This window comes from Pteropus medius, unplaced genomic scaffold, assembly GCF_902729225.1.
Source record: "Pteropus medius unplaced genomic scaffold, Ma_sr-lr_union100, whole genome shotgun sequence".
NCBI classification, from domain to species: Eukaryota; Metazoa; Chordata; class Mammalia; order Chiroptera; family Pteropodidae; genus Pteropus; species Pteropus medius.
In genome coordinates this window covers 19,450,857-19,470,392 of record NW_024344378.1, presented here as the reverse complement: position 1 = coordinate 19,470,392, position 19,536 = coordinate 19,450,857, and the positions used below count along the sequence as shown (strand labels likewise).

Here is a 19,536-nt window from a genome sequence, read left to right as displayed (position 1 = left end):
GCTCCATGGTGACCTGCCCTGCATATACTCAATCTGATCCCCCATCATTCTGGCTAAAGTATAGACAGACACAAATGTATATCAGTACTGGAGGCGAGGTTGGGATGTTTTTACAATGAAATTTTCATTAGAAAATAAAGGGAATTCCCCCTCAGAAGAAAGCATATTAAGATTAAGTGATATCTGTAAATTAGAAATTCTTGATTCAACTTGGAAGAACATCTAGCCAAAAGACAGCTGGCTTGTCATGGTCTTCAGGACATCAATATCCTGTCTCTTCCTTGTCTCCTCTAAAGACAGAGATTCATGTGACTGCCTCTCTGAGGTCAGATAGCTTTCCAAACCTTCCAGAACCTGTGTCTTGGTTTCCTGCCAAAGATTAGCCATACTATGGGAAAGAGGTACTTTCTTTGAGATCTAAAAGGCTACAGGTGCATAGTTCGTGTCTGGGGTATGAGGGACAAAAAGGAAGAGACAGCAGCCTGTGCATAGCCATTGTGTTTTATTGGATCTGGTGTATTTTTCACTTTACAAAATATACAGAAGAGCCAAAAATGCAAAGCAGTCAACAGTGTTCAGATGGGAAAGGAGCTCGCTAGGGGCCCTTCCCCTTAGATCCTGGCTGGCTGGTAGAGTGAGCTAAATGGGACAAGCAGGTATATTAAGGGGTGGCAGCATGGCAGGGGTGCTGATGATGAAATGGGACCTGGGTCCTATGGTCCCTTCTTCTAGGTGTATTCAGGGGCATCTTTAGATAGATTGAATTAAGAAAGAGGAGACTCTAGGTGGGAATTGAGGAGGCTATGTGGGGGGTTGGAAGAGAGCCTGGGTAGATCAAAGATTCTCTAATGAATGCCCCCACACTGAGTTCAGATGCTATGCCTGCCTGCCTCCTGTTTTCTTCTAAGGACCCACTGGATGGTCCCTGACTCACTCCATGCCTCCAAGTCTAGAGGAATTGGCAAATGAAAACTTAAGTTATAGCCATCAGAGAGGGTAAGCCGAAACTTTGGCGGGAATCAGCCAGGACATCTCCCACCCATATTCTTCTGCTGCCACCACCACCATACAAATAGGAAAAAAGGAGAAGAAATTCCAGGGATAAGCCAGACATCAGAATCCCATGGGCTCTTCTGGGATACTGAGGAGGATATGGACATTTTCTGAGGTGTTTCCAAGGATAAAAAATCTTCTGAAGAGCCTCGAAATTCATTCTGATGGTTTGGTGGCAGACCTATGGAGCTCAGAGCAACAGCCTGGATGCTTCAGGACTCACTGACAAGCTCTAGGCCTTTCTGCTCTCTACTCTAGCTACCTTCTAGGACCTAACCACTGGCTCAAGCCCTAGATTTCTCTTTTTACATTCTTGTCCCCCTCATACAGAGCTCTCAAAGGGCCTGGTCTGAAAAGCCAGTCAGTGCCAAGGACAGAACAGCGTCTCTGAGAAGGGAGTCTTAGGGAAAATGTTTATGAGATCAGGGAAGGGAGAAGCACCATAGCAGGAGAAATTCTGTCTAATGTTGTGGTTTCTAGAGTGGAAATGGAGGTGGAAAACCACTCAATTCCTGAAGCAGGTGCACCCTCAGCACTGAGTGTCAGGCAGGAAGGGGGTGGGAGCTGTCAGGAGTTGGGAACACCCCAAAGGTACACACTGCCAGCCACTCCCTGGCCCCTTTGGCTCCAGTGATCCGGACCACTAAATCCCCAGGCTCTTGGATTCCTACAGGCCCAAGGGCAAGGCTAGGATGAGGACAGACCTAGGAAAAGAAGGGGGAGGTCTACCTGGACTAGGACTAGAGCATGGTCCCCCCAGGACAACTGACCCCCTCTTCTGGGGAGCTAGATGACATTGTCAAAGAGCTGCATGGACCTCATGATGTTTTCATCCTGTAGCCATGGTACAAGAGAGGCAGATTGGAAAGAGAAAAAGAAAAAGAGCTTGTCAGAGAGTAGGAGAGAGACAATGAGTCATAAACGGGGACATTCAGAGACAAAGAGAGGTAGCGAGGAAGGAGACACCCAGAGAGACCAGAACCGGGGAAGGGACAGGCCTCTCTGAGTTGTGAAGGGACAGGATTTTGGAATGGGTGTGAGTTAGAGAGATGGTACTTTGCCAAAAGGAACCTTCTCCTATATCACTGAATCAGGTCCCGAATCCAGACCAGGGAAATGTGGAGGGCAGGGAGGGACATGTACCTTTTGACAAGACTCAATGAATTCCTCAATGGTCACCACACCATCCTTGTTCCTGTCCATCTTCTGCAAAAAGGTGGTTGAGAGGGAGAACAGTAGAGATGGCAGGAGACAGGAAAGTAGAACTCAGGTAAGTTCCCTACTAGGACCTCACCTCCTTCCCTTCACTCCAGGACCCTCCAGCCTACCCAGTCCCAGGTACCTGGAAGAAGGTCTCCACATGTTCCCTTGGGGCCTCCTCCCGGAGTGCAGGATATGTATACTTGCCCATCATGTCATAGATGGACTTCATGATATCAAGCATTTCCTGTAAAGCCAAGAAAGAAGAGGATCCCTCCTCAGAGCCTCCAGCCTCCAAACTCAGAGGCCTAGGGCCTAAGGCAGACCTCTCCCCTTGCTGGTGATGTATATGTGGGTCACATTTCCCCGCTATGGGCCCTTTACACCTCCCCTCCAGCTCTTCAGTTGCCCTGCACACCTCCTTGGTGATGCAGCCGTCCTTGTTGAGGTCATACAGGTTGAAGGCCCAGTTCAGCCTGTCATCTATGGTTCCCCGAAGAATCACTGACAAACCAGCAACAAAGTCCTGGGAAGGAGGTGGGGGCGGGGGGTTGGGGGGGAATGTGTCTTCAGATACCCCTCACCCAATACCTTCTCTGGGTTTGGCTTATAGATCCTGGCCCTGAAGCCCCAGGCCTCCCTGGCCCATGTCCTCCAGCTCACCTCAAAACTGACCGAGCCATCATGGTTGGTGTCAAAGGCATTGAAGAGAAAAGTGGCGTATGTGCTGGAGTCTGTAGAATAAGTGTGGATCAGTAAGCTCCACTTCTAGACAGCAGAGAACTTTCTACCTCTATTGGGCTCCCCAAACGCCTCTTACCACTTGGCATTCCCAGACCCTCCAGAACCCTCTTCCCTATTCAGCCTAGAGATGGACAGTTGCTTCCTCTCTGTCCTTGTCCCCTCACCTCCTTGAGGAAAGAACTGGGAGTAAATCTGCTTGAAGTTCTCTTCATTGACAATTCCGCTGGGACATTCCTGGGGGGTGGGGAGAGCAGACTGAGGGCAGAGAAAAAAACCCTTCCTCTTACCCTCCTTCCACACCCCTCCCTCCTCCATGCCCACAGATTCCCAGAGAGCGGGACAACCTTCAAGTCTCCAGGGGGCTTATCATGTAGCTCTTCTAATTGGAGGCAAGACTTCTCCCCAGAGCACAAATAAAAAAACACAGAACTAACCTGACAGTCTACAGGCTTCTCTCCATCTCAAACAGGCCAGAACCTCCAGATGGAAGTTTGGTATGTGGGAGGAGGGGGGCTATCCCTCCACGTCATCTTCCCTCTAACTCCCCAAAGCCTCTAGGCCACCCTTAGGAGAAGTCTTGGATGCCACCCCCTCCTGCCCTGCCCCTCCCCCAGTTTGGCCTGGCTTTGCACTCACATTCTTGAAGCCCCGGTACAGGACCTGTAACTCTTTGCGTGTGAACTTGGTTTGCTCTTGCAGCTGCTCCAGACCCTCGGGCCGGTGACACACAGTGGACAATTCAAATTCATCCTCCACGCTGTCTGTGGGGGGCGGTGTGGGGGGAACAGCCGCGCCTCAGGCCCGGCCCCCACGACCTCTCTTCAAATTCACGGACCCATCCATCCCCCCATCTCAGACACTGGAGACCAGCCTGCTAGTTCCCTGGACCCGAGGTGACAACATCAAGGCAAGGAGAGAAGACGCTGGTCGGTCGGCTTCGAGGTCTACCGGCGGGCCCCGCCCAAGGTCAGGCATGGCCCCAAGCCAGAGGTCCGACCCGACGCTGGCCCCTGGCCCTTGATCCCTGGTTGGAGGGGAAGGCTCCCAGACCCATCTTCGCCCCAGAAGGGGAGGGAGGAGGACAGAAGGGTTCGAAAAGGGGGCGGCTGAGGGTCCGTGCTTTGGGCTTCCCTGACCAACTCAAACCCGCCAAACCCAGACCTTGACCCGCCCAGATCCTTACTCCCGGCCAAGCCCCGCCTATCCCAGCCGTGCCCGAGCCATGCCCCGCCCAGCTCCAGCCAAGCCCCAACCATACCCGACCCCTGAACCCGCCCCCAGTAAGCCTTAGCGAAGGCTCCACCCCCAGCCCCAACTCCGTCCCGCCCCAGCCCCCAATCCAAGCAAGTGTCCCCACCCCGAGCTCCCGGAGTCCCCCGTCCCCGCCCCCACCAGGAGAGTAAGTCACCTGGGTCCAGCGGGCGGGGTCTGTGGGGGCGGAGGGAGGCTGGGGCGGCTAATGCTGAAGGGAGCGAACTGTCACCGAGAAAGCTGAAGACTCGGCCAACTGCAGACACACACCTCAACTCTCATACTCATAGCAAATCTTACAGACCTGCGTATCACAATACACACACCCCAACTCCGCGCGCAAAAGCACAAGTAACGAACGAGCACAGACACACACGAAATGGATCCTACACACATGCTTGCGGGACTCACGCCTGTCCTTTTTCCAAATCTACCCCCAAATGAGACCCAGAATTAAACACAATGACACTCTCAAATAATAACTACAAAACGGGCCTTTATAGCTTGCAAAATGCAGTATGATCCTATGAGGTGGGTAAGGCCCAAATGAGGAAACAGGCCTAGAAACCGAGCGAGGTCACTCAACTGGGGACCAGACTGGCAATAGAAACCCAAATATTCTGGCATCTGTAGGAAGTGGGGCTCCATCCATACCGGCAACATACATCTCGAGATCCAAAACATGCCCAGGGGCGGGTAGGGTGGCCAGAGTCACAGACACTAACAAGCTAAGCCACGCATAGACCCGCACAGCCTCCTGGCCCCGCCCCCGCCACGTTGGCCACACCCACTAGGCTCCGCCACAACCTTTACACACCCTGCCACAGCCAGGCCACGCCCAAACACTCGGGTCTCGCTCATTTCGCAAACTGGTAAGGCCCACGGGCACGCGGGCCCCGCCCCCCAAATGACCACGCCCACAACTTCCTCTTCCTTGGAAAGCTGTAGCTACGCCTGCTCACTCTCGCGCCAGCCAGTGCCCACCCGTCCCCCCTACACATTGGTCACGCCCACACACACGCAGGCCCGCTCTCGTCACACTGGCCACACCCCATATGAACGGGACCCGCCCCCGGAAGCACAGGAGTGGCACTTGCTTTCACTGACTGAGGGCAGGGCTTGGGGCCCGCAGCACGGCAGCAGCTTGAGGAACCGCTGCTTCAGCGCTTTTTTAGTGGGCCCTGGAGGGTGGCCTGGGAAGAGAGAAGACCCCAGGAAGGCACATTAACCCCCACTGCCCCTCCGTTCCCTGTCTCCCCTCCCCACCATCACAAATCAACCCCGACTGGGGGCAGGTGTTGGGGGAGAATTTAGGAGGGATGGCGAGGGTAGCTGGGGCCGGGTTAGGGGAGCCAGGTGGGTTTCAGAGGCATGGAAAATCCACCAAGGCAGCTCTGGCACCTTGCATAATGGAATGCAGACGGGGAAAACGAGGCATGAAGCATGGGGGGAGGTGGCATGGCTTCAATGTCTGCTGACACAGTGCTATGCCTGGACATCTGAGGGTGATGCCCAACCCAAGGATTGCCTGGGTGGGAGGAACACCTCTCACGCACACACATACAGTGACAGGCATGTATAGTGACACATAGAACAATAAATCACAGAGTGATGGATGCCATACAGTGACAGTTTGATACAGTAACTCACACCCAATGGCCTTATTAAGCAAGCTCCAACACATGCACACACACACACACACACACACACACACACACACACCACACTTTGAACCTAAAACTCCTTAACACAAATAGGACCTAGGAAAAACATGACACATACATATGAGGACCTATACATGCCATCTTACACACAGCATAATCAAACCATAAAAGAACACACAATAACCCTGGAACATCATGACATGGTGTGCTAATGACACTACAACACACTATGACCTTATAATATTATAATACATATCAAGGTCACTATGACACATACATACGCATCATATTGTGACTTATGTGCCCTTGGCACCCAGATACCTAGAACTGCACCTTACCCACAGAACCCCCATCTTCCCTGGGTATGCCCATCTTTCTTTTCTACAACTTCTCTTCCCACTAGTGGAACACAGTTCCTCATCAGCTAAGTTATCCACCCTCAAAGTGTTCCTTCTCAGTACTTTTCAGTATGGCTTACTCTTTAAAGGTGAAATGATAGTGAACTTTGAGGCAATAGCAGACCTTAGAGATGAGTATTTGGGTGTAATGTGACCTATCCAGAGCCCACTGATCACAATTCCCCTCACTTCCCCTTATTTACACACATATCCTATAGTTCTAATTGCATCCTAGGGAGACCCTCCGCATTCATGTGTGTCTGTCTCCTGGCTACACCGGCCTCCACACTCCACAGGCCAAAGTCCACCGGACCTGGCACATCGACTGAAGTTGGCCTCAGTCCATTCCTAGAGTGGCCCAACTTCCCTTGGTTGTAGATTTCTCGGGCATCCCAGCTCCCACTCAAGCCCCACCCTCCCAAGCCAGACTCCACCTTCAGGACAAGCCCTGCTCCCAGGAGGTAACAGCTAGAAGTCAATGCCTCCTCCCCCTCCAATACGTCCCCTCCTCCTCTTCAGCAGCAGAATCTATGAAGAGGTGGGAGAGGAAGGCGTTGGACCAGGCAGGGGATGGATGGTGGCCTGGCCCCTGGCCCAAGGCTCCATTAGCCCGGACTTTGGTTTCCCGAAGCCTGATTGCACCTGGGGCCTCCGGTGGTACAGTCGCCACCAGACTGGGCTGGCGGCTCCCCCACCACTTCCAACTTTCCCCTCTTCACATATCTCCCCTACCTGCTCCCAGGACTCAATCTCCTTTAGGCTCCTCCAAAAGTAGGAAGAGAAAGAGGCTGCCTTCAGCCTACAGGACACCTGGGTTTCCTGGATGACCCCTCTTCTCACCAAATAGTCTAAAGAGAACGACAAATTAGAGCCCAACTGACTTTATGCTTTCAGAACTGGATGAACCCCAGTTCATCTAGGACCAATCCCTGTTCCCCACCCCATCCCAATGAATACAGCAGAGGATGAAGAGTGAGCTAGAAATTTTCTGGTCTTATTAAACCCTAGAGCGGGCAATTCATGGACCTTCCTCTTGTCACTAGCTCCCTTCAGTTCTAAACTAAACTCCCTTTAGTTCTCCCAGATGTCTATCCTGCAGCCCTCCTATCATGGTTCCTGACTGTTATCCTGTCCCTGGAGGAACAGAGGAACAGCCATGCTACGGAGTTGCACAGTTCTTGGTGTGAAGAAGAGGGAGAGGCCAAAATTCTCCATGGGAGGCAAAACCTGCTCCCCTCTCTACCTCTAATATCATTCTCCCCACTTTACTTTGAGGTAGAGTGGTAAATTGATTTCTCACTCCCAATGTCTAGGCCCTGGAGACCATTCTACCCTTGGATCCTGAGAGGAACTGGGAGAGACAGGGAGGCTTAGAAAGCAGGGTCCATACCACCTGGGGCCTTCAGTGGTACAGCTGGGGGGGGCAGCTCCCCCCAGAGTAACCCACCCCTTACTCTCCTGCCAGAGCTAATCTATAAATGAGAATAGAGAAAGAAGGTTCTGGGGATCATGAGATAACGCCAGATTTCTGGGGAGTCCTTTTGGAGCCAGGGACTCACAAAGGGGCTCTAAAGATGAATGTGACTCTCCATACCTCCATCCTTGCAGGTATAGACTACGTGTAGACTCAGTGTGTGACAGATACAGCGGGAATCCAATGAGTATTCCCATTCCTGTTCCTCTAGAACCCTATTCCATCTTAAGCCTTGAGTATAGAGGTGTATTCTCAGGGAACTCTGGGAACAGCCATACACACAGTCTGATACCCAAAAAGGCTCAGCCACATACCCTGTCCCCTCAGGAGCAGTCACATCTACCATCTGCCAAAGACACACACCTCGTTGCTCTGATCACATCCCTGCCAAATACACAGGCTCACATAATTATAAACTTTCTCATCACACACATGAAGACCCACACAGTCACAACCCCTGTATCTCTCACACACTGAGTGATGGGTCCACATATACTCTGTAACCTATACCTGCAAGGATGGAGGTGTGGAGAGTCACATACATCTTCAGAGCCCCTTTGTGAGCCCCTGGCCCCAAAAGGAACTCCCCAGAAAACTAGAATTATCTAATGATCCCCAGAACCTTCTTTGTCTACTCCAGATACCCCTGCCTATCTCTTGACCCTCCCTCACGTCCCCCAGACTCCCATCATCTCCATACCCCAGTCCTTTCATGCTGTACTACTCCTCATCACCTCCCTTAACACCCTGTCCCCTGGCCCTCTCTCTTCACTGCCCTCAGACCTCCAGGCCCCCGGATTCCCTCCTCACCTCCCTCAGATACCATATCCCAGATCCACTCTTTAAGTCCCCCTCTTTACCTCTCCCAGATGTCCTGTTCCCCAAGCGCCCTCCTAACCTCCTGAGATACCTATCCCTTTACTAACTTGCTCACCCCTGCCCCCAGTCATAAAAGTCAGAGAAGCCCCTCCCCAGTGCTGCTGGTGGCTGTCCCTCCAGCCAGCAGCCCAGACCTGCCCAGACACCTGGGTTACCTTCCAAGGAGACAGGCTCAAAGAGGCCGAACTGCTCCAGGACCTTGACAAACAGAGCGAGGACCACAAGCACAGCGACCATCTCCAGCCCTTCCAGGTTCATGGTGGGCCTGGGGCATGGCCCCCACCAGCTGAGGCTCAGACACGCCTGCCGGTCTTCTTCACACCACCTCCCCCTCAGGCTCCCCAGCCTGAGTAGGACAGCCTGCAGCCTCCCTCCCCTTCTTCCTCCCTGCATCTCCTCCCTCTCCCCACCCTCCTCACCCCGCCTCTGCCCCACACGCCTCCCAGCCACGGACTCTTTTTCTTCACAGGCCACCTCAGGCTCTGGACTTTGGTGTGAAGGATATGGGCCAGGACAGGCCAAGTCAGAGGAGGGAGGCAGTGACTAGCCTGTCTCTGAGGACAGTTTCCTCCAGACACTCTGTGGCTTCTTTGTGCCAAAGGGTGGGGGCAGAGGAGGAGCTGGGCTTAGGGAGAGGCAGGAAGGGGGAGTGCGTATGTATGTGAGAAACTATGAGCTGCACATACATAAGTAATAGATGTATGGGTCAGAATATGTTATGAGTGTCTGAATGTTTTCTCCTGTGTATAGTCCTGTTTGTCTGTAAGGAGAGTATGTGTGTCTGTGTGTATTTACACTATTGTGCACCTATTAGGTATGTGTCTTGTGTATATGGGTATGTGACCTGGGTATCTATGGTATGTGTGTATACTGGAGTATTTGAGTGTGCATGGGGTGTGAAGTATTTGTGTTTTAGTAGGATTGTGGGATGTGGGTCTTAAGACTGGTAATATGGATGTGTCCTATAATTAGGAGAGTATGGGTCTTTGGCTGTTGTGTAATTGTATCTGCATGGAACTGAATCAGAATATAAGAGAAGGCAGTGACCTCTCCTGCCTGGAGGACACCACCCAACATCGATCGCGGTTGCCATGGAGACTGTCAGGCGGAAAGCACTTTCTTCCCACAGGCCACAGACAGGGAAACTGAGGCCCAGGGAGGGAGGATTAGGTCCAATAGCCTGGGCAGGAAAAAGGCTGTTTAGCCCTATCACGACCCTCTGGGGAGGAGACTTATTTCAGGGCCTTTGGGACCAAGAGACTCAAGTTCTTTGGGAGAGGAGAAGAGACTATGCTCCTCCCTTCCCCTAGGCTGGCGCCTCACCCAGGAGCTGTCAAAGGAGCTGCCTGCTCCTTGGGAATTTATTATTGAGCAGATGGAGAAGCTCAGGGTAGGAGGAAAATCTAAACTCTCCAAGGGTACAACCCCCACCCCCACCCCCACCCCCACCCCACTTCCGGAGCATTCCCTGCTCCTTCCTGGTGGTGGTGGTGTATGTGTGCATAGGTGTAGTGGGGTGGGGAGAGGCCTGAAAAGCCAGTGAGCTGAAGAGCCCGCTGAGTTACTGCACAGCTGGCTAATGCTGACTGAGCACTCACTTTGTGCTAGATAGTGTGCTATGTGCTTACAGACATTATCACATTGACTTTTCACAATAAACCTGTGAAGGAAGTACTATTATCCCCACATTTCAGATGAAAATAAGGCAAAAGGAGGTTAAGCAAATCTCCCAGATCAGTAAGTGTTAGAGCCTCGATTTTAGCTCAGTCTGACTATGATCCTGTGCTCCAACCAGTGGTCCCCAACTTCTTTGGCACCAGGGACCAGTGCTCCTATGAGGATCTAATGCCTGATGATCTGAGGTGGCTCTGAGGCAGTGATGCTAGCGCTGGGGAGCAACAAATAGAGATGAAGCTTTACTTGCTTGCCGCTCACCTCCTACTGTGTGGCCCGGTTCCTAATAGGCCATGGACCTGTACCAGTGCAAGGCCTAAGGGTTGGGGACCCTTGCTCTAAACCACTAGACTATCCAGCTCCCTTCTTAGCTTGCCCACCCAGGAGGCCCAATTTAGGGTGATTGACCCCAGAGGGAGCCCTCCCTCCTTATCCGGCTCTGGAATGAGTGTGTTTGAGCCCCAGTTGTGGAGTGGGGGTTGGGTGGGAGCGGGTCCTACTGACCTGCATTTGAGGTTCACTGATCTGCAGTCCTACAGGCCACCACTGGGGATCAGGCATCCATTTCACACCATATCTTACCCCTTTACTTTCCTGACCCAACATCCCAGGAAGGTGTGGAAAGGGTAACTAGGAAAGATTGTAGCCTCAGGTCAGCTTGGTCCTCTGCTTTCCACTCTCCGCCTCCCCCAGGAAGAAGTCAACTCAGAAACTGCTTTCAGTTTCTCACACCTTAGAGATTACAGATTTACAGATAAAACCAGCAAATATGTTCCTATCACAGACCAAATTCCACATGTGGCATTTAATACCCTTCTCCTTTTCCTCATCAGCAGATCCCTTTGTTTCAGCCAGTTTGGCCTCCTCCCTGTCCCCCAAACACACCAAACTCAATGCTGTCTCTGTGCCTTTGCTCCTGCTATTCCCTCTGCCTGGAATGCCTTCCTTTATGCTCTGCTTCTATCCTTCGGTTCTTACCTATCCTTTACAGGCAGCTTAAATCCCCTTCACTTCAGAGCCTCCAGCCCTCAGCAGGCTCCCAGGTACCTGAATTTCTACTGAACTCATTGTTTGCCCCTCAAAACTGAGCACCTAATTCTGTAATGTTATTAGTGGGAACAGTAAAAGGAGGCAGCATAGCATGCTAGGTAATAGCGTGAGCCAGCATGCCAGACTCCCTGGGTTCAAATCCCAGCTGCGCTACTTGCAATTAACTGGGCAAGTTCTTAACCTCTGTGTGCCTCAGTTTCCCATCTCATGTGGTCACTGGGAAGAGTAAGTGCATGCATACACAGAAAGTTGTTAGAATAACTCCTGGCACAGAGTAACTGTTGAAGTGTTTGCTACCATCAAATAATATGCCACCCCACCCCCTTACATTTCTACAGAACTTAACAATTCATGAAGCATTTCCACAAAAATTGTCCTCTTTATGGCTTCTCATGGCAACCCTATGAGGTAGGCAGAGTAAACAATATTGAGCCCATTTTACCGATGAGGTAAAAACAAGTCCCAGAGAGGTAAAGGGACTTGCTCAAAGTCACCTAGCTAAGAGGAGATGACACAGATTTGAACTCAGATCTTTCTGGATCAACCTGCTTCCTCAACTAGATTCCAAGCTTCCAGAGGACAAAGATGTTAAAAAATTGGACCAATTACAATTTAAATGCCAGACTCTGATCCAGTACCTGTGTAACAAAGGTGAACCGCACATTTTGTGTCTTGCATACTTTACATATGTTACCTAAATTAGTCCTCATAATAAACCTGAGAGGTAGAGTCTATTATTCCTGTGTTTACAGCTCACATGGTCAGAGTAAGTATTAATATACTCATTTTACAGATGAAATAATTGAGGCTCAGAGAAGTGATTTTCCCAAGATAACGCAGATGATCGAGACTTGAACGAGATGGATCGAGACTTGAACCAGAACCAATGATCTGTCAGCTCCCTCAAGCTGTCTCTCTAATGCATGTGGGGGTGTTAAGGATTCCTGGGTGGCTGTAGCTTAGTTTGTGTTGAGGAGCTATAAGTGATAAGACCAAAAAGGATCAGATTCTGTGGAGCCTTGAATACCAAGCCAGACTATTCGGATTGAAAGAGGCATCACAGAGAAAAAAAAAGAAAAGAAAAGAAAAAGAAAAGAAAGAGGCATCACTCCCTACTGCTCTGCTGCTAATTCACAGATGGACAGATTTGCAGCCAGTTGCCCTGTCCCTGGACCCTCCACTTCCCTCTCTTATCCACACCTTCAACCTTCAGAGAACTTGACCTAGCCTCATAAGAAATCAGGGTCCTAAATCAACCAGGCCTCTGGTGGGAGAGTCTATCAGAAGTGAAAGAACAAGTTGTTTCTCAGGCTCTCTCAACCCCCTACTCAAAGATCTCTCACGTCTCAGGGCCTGTGAGAAACTTATCTAGATCTGTTCTCTCCAAGGACTTAGCTCCTTACACAAAGGACTGAAGTCTTAATGGAAGCACTTCAGGCAGGGTGAGGGTTCAAGGGAAAACTATCTGGAAGCATTAGATGGGCCCTCCCTGGGTCCCTTGAGTCTCACCAGAGAGATACTCCTATCATTCAGTTGTTCAAACCTAGAGTAACATTGCCTTATGGGGGACTCACCCTTTGCAACTGTCCGACTTTTCCATCTGTCTTTGCTCCTCCAGTAAAGATCCCAAAGCCCTTCTCTCAGTCCTCTAGCCCCACTCCATCCCCAGCCAGTCCAGAAGACATAGCAGCCCCTAGCTGCATCAAGTGATTAATGAACTTCCTAGGCGTTGGGGCTATTTTGGGGCCTGGAAGTCATGCCTGCCATGATTGAGAGCAGGCCCAGCCTGGCTCCAGCCATCTGTCACCAGAGACAGGCCCAAGCAGTGGGCTAGGGGGATGCATGCTCCCCAAGAGATTTCCAAGTATGACTCTGGCTCAACCTCATTTCCCCTCCTTCTGGGGAGCACGTGGCAAGGAGAGAGGCCTGTCTATACTACAGGGGCTCAAGTGGATATTATCAAGAGAGCCAGAGAACTACAGATCCCAGAATGCCATGGGGTTAGGTTGTTTTGTTCTCCCCAGGCCAGGTCAGGAGGGGATGCTGAGTTCTGTAGGCCCTGCCCAGGCAGTCCTGAGAAAACCCAAGTGCAAATCTCAGCAGTACCAAAGTATGGTACCCACAATCCCCATGTCATAAATTCCTCAAATCCCACACCAAGGTACAGCCTTGTGAAGGCTACACAACTAACTTAGTGTGACTCAGGAACTCCCAAACCAACTCTAAAGCATAGAACTCCATTGCTTCTCAGCCTTTTGGCTAAGATCAAGTGCGAAGCATAGAACTCCAGGTACATGCAGTCTCAGTGTCCCAGAATCTCAAGGATATGCAACCCCAGAGGCACACAGTCCCAGTGACCACAACCCCAGTGATGCACAACCCCCTTAATACAGACTCCCAGAGACAGACAAAGTGGTGACATCCAATCCTTATGCCACACAAATCTAACCATCCCATCATGCATGAACTCACTAGCTGAGTTCATGTTGGTCTAGTCCCACCACAGGATTTTTTCCTTCTAGATACTCACCCCAGTCATCTTAAGATCCCATTAAACTAATCAATTCAGTAAAGGGCTGTGCCTTTTCCCTGCTCCGCTGCAAGCTTCCTCCTTTTATCCCTGAAGGGACTTGCTCCTTATATCCACCTGCTTGAAGCCCCCTCCTCTACCCTCAACGAGAAGCCCTGCCCCCGCCACCATTGTGAAGGACCATGATGCTCCCTCTTCTTTCTTCCTTGAAGACCCCTATCTCCTCCACTTTCTCCGTAAGGTACCCTATTCCCAGCTCCACTTCTGTCAGGGGTCTTGCCATTTAAATCTTTTTTGTTGTTGTTGAGGGATACTGCTCCCTCCATCTGTGAGGGGCCCTTTCCCTCCCCACCTCTGTCAGGCTCCTATTCTACTTCGCTCACTTTTTAAGGGGTCCAGCCCCTTCCTCCCTTCCTCATACCTGGCGACAGCGACCCAGTCACCAGCTGGTAGAGGGATCGCGCTGCCTGCCCCAATGGGCTCCGGCACCTGCGGGGGCAACGGTTCATGGTTCCGCCGAGAGCACAGTGGCCAAGCTCCGCCCCCAAGGCCCGGGGTGGTCGGATCTCCGCCCCCATTCGAGTGGGCCCTGCGTGGGCGGCGCGGGAGGGCCGGACTGGCAGGACCAGGATCTCGGACAGCAGAGCCTTGTTCTGCTTTCAGTCTTCTCCCAGCAGCACGAGGGGATCTCACTCTGGCCCCATCATCTGAAGCACCCACCCCCAAAGTTCCTAGACTGGGGAGGAAGAGAGGGGTGAGGGCAGCGCGGACTCTCTTCACAGCCTTCTTTGGGAACATATTCTGGACTTTTGGTGGTTAGGGGAGGAACCACGGGTTTAGAAAAGAGAAGATGAGGAATGAACCTTATCTTTATTGCCCTTCTTCAGCCCCTCCTTCTCTGCCTGTCACACCCCTCCTCCTCCTCCTATTTTGACAGAGATGAGAAGGGGTAAGAGGCTTTAGTTGTCATGGAAACTTCCCACACTTCCATACTTCCTAGACCAATGGGAAAGAGCAGAGAAGGGAGGAAGAGGAACTGGCCAGTGTACTGAGGTGGCAAAGAAGAGGCGGCAGGCATGTGCCCTTAACGGAGTCTCTGTATCCTGGTTCCGAATCGCTTTCTCACATAGCTATTTCTGTTTTGTGTCCCTCTGTCCTGGTCCGGCGGGTTCACAGACTCTCCCATCATACTCTGACTGCCAGCTAAATGCATCGGGGAGAAGCCCCCCTGCTCTCAGTCCCGCCCCCTTTCCCAGACTCATCCCTATTCGGTTATACCCAAAGGAAACCCCTTCTAGAACCCACTAACACCTTCAAACGGCTGAAAAACCTACAGAAGGGACATAGTCCCACTCCTCTGACTAGGATCCGTATTTTTGCTGAAAACCCTACATTTACAAGGCAAGCATCACCTCCGAACTCTATGCAAATCTTGCCACTTAATTTGGTGATGTCCCCGTTTGAAATTAACTCTGCAAGCATGGCTCCTCTATGACCACACGGGGGCGCCCCAGTCTGGTGAAAGATATTTATGGCCAGAAGAACGGGACTTCTGAGATCCCAGGCACAGGGACCTGAGCTCGGGCCTTGGTCAGCCAGGTCCCAACTCTTTCGTCTTCTCCAGTCCTTTCTTTGCTTCTGGCTCAAACAGGACCGCCGCTGATCGCTGACTTTTCTCACCCCGTCGCATTGCCAAGTGGCCTTGCCGGGAGAACCAGAGGGGTTAGATGCCAGGAGGGGTGACTCTCGGACTCCCTCCGGCCCCCAAAAGTCTTCCCCATCTTTGTTTTGAGCCTGAGTGGGACTGGGGAAGGAAAGCAATCGAAGGAACGCAGGATGCCCTAAGGTATGACTTTAGGGTCCCCTCCCTTTCAGCCTGATGGGCCGGGACGATAAACGCCCCCAAACCACCCCCATATGAAATCCCAGGAACCCGGCTTGCATAGGGAAGGAACTTTGGGAACTCCATGGCCGGGCCTGACCTTTGCCCAGCACCCTCTTCAGCACCGCGGACAACGACTTCCCTTCTGCTTCTGTTCAGGTGTGTCTCTGAGCACCCTGCGCTTTAACATAGGGGGCATCCCAAACCCATTTGTCTGTCTTTATAAAATAAGTCCTCCTTCAAAAAGAGAGCTCCTAATCATTCTATTTCTTCTTTCCAAGTCGCGTGTAGAGCTATATAAAGAGAAGATGACCATGACGTGGAACATGACACTTGTCAACATCCAACGCTTGTTAATATTTGACCTTTCTATTTCCCTTGGGAGGTAGGCAGGCAGGAAGTAGTATTCCCCATTTTACAGATGAGAAAAGTGAGGCCCAGAGAGAGCAAAAGCTGATACTCATACTTCTATTCCTGTACCTTCCAATACAAGTGCTTCCCCACCTTCACCCAATCAATCTCTGATCCAAATAGCCAAATGGGGCGGGGATGATTCCCCAAAGGAGAGAATCCATTAAAGCAGGAAGCAAACACTGACTAATGTGGTGCTAATGAGGACCCTGGGGCTCTTACTACTCTCAAGGATCCTGAGGTGGTGAGAACAGAGTTCAAGGTAGAGTTAGACGACTGGACCTTTGAATTCCATTGAAGTCTGAGCACATCTAGTGCTTATCTGGGGCTGGCCTGCACGAAATGGCTCCACCTTCTGAGCATCTTGGCATAGGGACTAAGACCTCCCCAGGACCGGTGAGTCAGGAAGACACTTTCTAAAGGTATTACATCCTAGTCCTCTCCACCATCCCAAGTCTTAACCTCACTCCTCTTAGGACAGATAAGGATCATGGCCTCCCTCCACCTCCCCAGCTTGTTTCAGATATAGGGGAGACAGTCTCCTTCTTCCTGTTCTTTATTGGCGTTCTTGGGCAGGCTGTACAATGAGAAATAGAAACACACGAGGTATCACCCACACAAAAACATGGATCTGCCTACCTAACACAGGAATGTGCACAGGCACAGATGTACTGGTCTCCCCAATGTGGGAGAGACATGATGCCTGGGCAGCAAAGTGGTTTTGGGGGACACTTATAAAGAGGCCACATGGCACCTCTCAGGCCTAGGGCTTCTATCTCTGAATATGGAGGGGAGGCAAGAGGGTATGTTTTCCTCGGGGTTTGGGTGAAGTTCTGGGAGGGTTGCTGGGGGTTGAAGGAGTTTCAGTTGTAAGAACGATCTCTGAATACTTTATGGAGAGGCTGAACCAGCACTAACAAAAGCCTCCCCACAGGGACTGGGTGCTGCTCCTGGGAACCAGGGCCGGGCAGCAGAACACTAGAGTCCCTCTTTGGGTCCTCCTGGGATATTGGTGGAAGATGTGGAGGAAGCAGCAGTGTGCACGAAAGACCCCCTTCTGCACCAGGAAGCTGGAGAGGCAGCCGGAATAAGACAAGTCATAGACACAGAGCCCCACTGAAGACACCACTACATGAAAATACACAAATCAGCATCAAACGCCAATATAACCTGCATAGTCTCTCAATTACAAAACCCACTTTAACAAATGCTTGCCCCATGAAGTTCACAAAGTCTTATAAAGAGACATACCACCATAAAGTGAAGCCCTGACACATTCTGGAAGTCACATGCCACTTCATACTGAATCACACACTCAGAGCACAGAGTTGCACATAGAACAGAAACACATGGTCAAAACAACTTCATTAGTACAATCAGGGTCCTACACAACCTCACTCAAACACATCTGACAAGATCATACAATCTAACAGCCACAAACAATCGCATTCACTGGCTGTCACCAAGCCCAGGGCACACGGCAGCCAGCTGTGGGAGGTGCACACACATATACACACAGACGCACACGAAGAATGACAGGCGCTCACGCACAAAACACCTACTACTCCAGACACCCTCCTAGCCTTGTGTCACACCCGCCCACACCTGCTGCCTCTATCCACTTGCCCACCTACCTGCTCCCCCCAGCCCCTGCCACCACCCCCTTTCCATGGGGCCTAGGGCTCTGAACCCCAGCATCCTGGGGTCCAGAACAGCCGGAGAGGGCTTGGAAATGTGGCAGAGTGTGGGTAAGGGGTTGGCCAGGGTCAGAGAGGCTTCAGGGTCTGTGGGGATAGAATCTACCCTCCCTCCCGCGACCCCCGATCCGACTCACCAGTGAGTTGGTCATAGGATCCGTCCAGGTCTCGGGAATCGGACAAACTCTCCTTGCGACCCTGGCCCCGCATGGCCCCCGGCGCCCCCCTCCCGTCCCGTCCCGCCTGGGCCGTGGGAGGGGGCGCCGGGTGGCCACGATAGGGTGCTCACACGGCGCCCCCTGGCGGCGTAGCGCGCTGCCGGGGCTGGGGGCCGGGAGAGTCCGGGCTGGGGCTGAGAGTCTGGGGACCTGGCGGGGGGTCTCGGGCCCACCCGGGGGATCCTGGGGTAGGAGCGGGAGAGAAGCTTGGGCACTAGGTGAGGGCAGAGCCGGAGGCAGAGCGGAGCTGAGCGCAGAGCCAGAGTCGAGCCGCCTCTCTCCTCCCGCCCCCTCCCCGCGGCTGTCACCGCTGCCTCCCCCCTTTGGCGCTGCCGGGATTGGCTCCCCCTACCCCCGCCCCCTCCTCTTTGCAGATCGGGGGAGGCACTCGGTGAAAGGGTGAGCTGGAAAGCGCGGGGAGGGAGACTGGCTCTCCAGCAACACTAACCCCTAAACCTGAAGCCGCGGGTCTTGGGGCCGGAGAGCAGCGCCAGAAAGGCCCCACTGTGAGGAAACCCCGCCCCAATTCAAAGGCACTCCTTCCCCTACTGTCAGCCCTGGTCGGGGTCTGTCTCTGAGTCCCCTGTTCGTCAGTCTCCATGTCAGTCACTATTTTGTCTGTTGTTCTCCCTCGCATGTATGGGTCTCTTGGCCGCTGCCAGTGCCCACCCTGCTTGAAAAGTGCTGGGGATGCAGAGGAAAGGTTAATCTGGCCTCTAATAAGGTTTATCTCAAGCCAGTGGACTACAGTTTTCTCTCGGAAGGATCCCAACTCTTACCCATGCCAGGGTCTTGGCTCTGGGCCCCGGGCCCCATTCACTCTCAGGGGCCCTTCTTCCCTGATCTAATGACCCCTGTTGGCCAACTGGGAAGAAAGTGAAACAGATCAGTTTCTCAAGACTTTCTCGTTCTTTTGTTCTTCTTTCTTGCCCTCTCTTTTATCACCTGCTGTCCTAGATTGTTTACCGTAAGATTTGGGGAGCAACTGAGGGTTTGGGGATCCAGGTGAAGATTCAAAGGGGGGAATAAATGCTCTTGTTATGAGCCCCATTCCCTTAGATTAGCCCCTTTTCTGAAGTCAGAGGCTTGCACAGAGCTGGGGTCCCTCTGCCTCCCAGGAATGGCTACTGAATGACTGAGCCTACTTGTCTGATCTTCCCCAGAATACTGCCTGGGATCTTAGCCCAAGAGACTCCACCTACCATGAGGATAGGGGGCAGGGAAGTGTCTGGTGGGTCTAGATAGTAGAGGAGTAACCCCAACACATTTAACCTCTTTAATTTCCAAGCACTTGATTCAATTAATACAGGAGGAATTACAGTGGGAATTCAGGCATGAGAAGAGGAAAAGCAGCTAAAGGGCAGACTGTCTTTGGGAGTAATGCTCTTCCCCCGGCTCTGGGGGGGGGTCC

General features: G+C 52.0%; 1 protein-coding gene across 10 annotated transcripts; it reads right to left on the bottom strand.

Annotated features, from left to right (window-relative positions):
• Positions 1–483: 483 nt before the first annotated feature.
• KCNIP2 (potassium voltage-gated channel interacting protein 2) lies at positions 484–18,457 on the bottom strand. Of its 10 annotated transcripts, XM_039871421.1 has the most exons (10): positions 18,045–18,455; positions 5,346–5,441; positions 4,406–4,504; positions 3,634–3,758; positions 3,162–3,231; positions 2,917–2,987; positions 2,672–2,779; positions 2,396–2,500; positions 2,197–2,259; positions 484–1,887 (listed from the first exon to the last, which is right to left on the bottom strand). In XM_039871421.1, the coding sequence occupies exons 1-10, from the start codon at positions 18,115–18,117 to the stop codon at positions 1,840–1,842; spliced, it is 858 nt and encodes a 285-aa protein (XP_039727355.1). In that variant the 5' UTR covers positions 18,118–18,455; the 3' UTR covers positions 484–1,839. The 10 variants fall into 10 exon arrangements, with proteins under 10 accessions (XP_039727355.1, XP_039727350.1, XP_039727347.1 ...); XM_039871419.1 differs by lacking the exons at positions 4,406–4,504; positions 5,346–5,441 and having other exon boundaries at positions 490–1,887; positions 3,162–3,252; positions 18,045–18,457; XM_039871420.1 differs by lacking the exons at positions 4,406–4,504; positions 5,346–5,441 and having other exon boundaries at positions 490–1,887; positions 18,045–18,446.
• Between the last annotated feature and the right edge of the window lie 1,079 nt (positions 18,458–19,536).

What these genes read in the sequence shown, in the direction of transcription:
- KCNIP2 (XM_039871411.1), bottom strand. Translation starts at nt 14,495, where the DNA reads ATGGGGGCGGAGATCCGACCACCCCGGGCCTTGGGGGCGGAGCTTGGC. An exon ending in TGTACCGGGGCTTCAAGAAT is followed by an intron (nt 3,253 to 3,633) that starts GTGAGTGCAAAG and finishes CTCTGCCCTCAG; the next exon opens with TCTGCTCTCCCCACCCCCCA. An exon ending in CCAGTTCTTTCCTCAAGGAG is followed by an intron (nt 2,988 to 3,161) that starts GTGAGGGGACAA and finishes CTTATTCTACAG; the next exon opens with ACTCCAGCACATACGCCACT.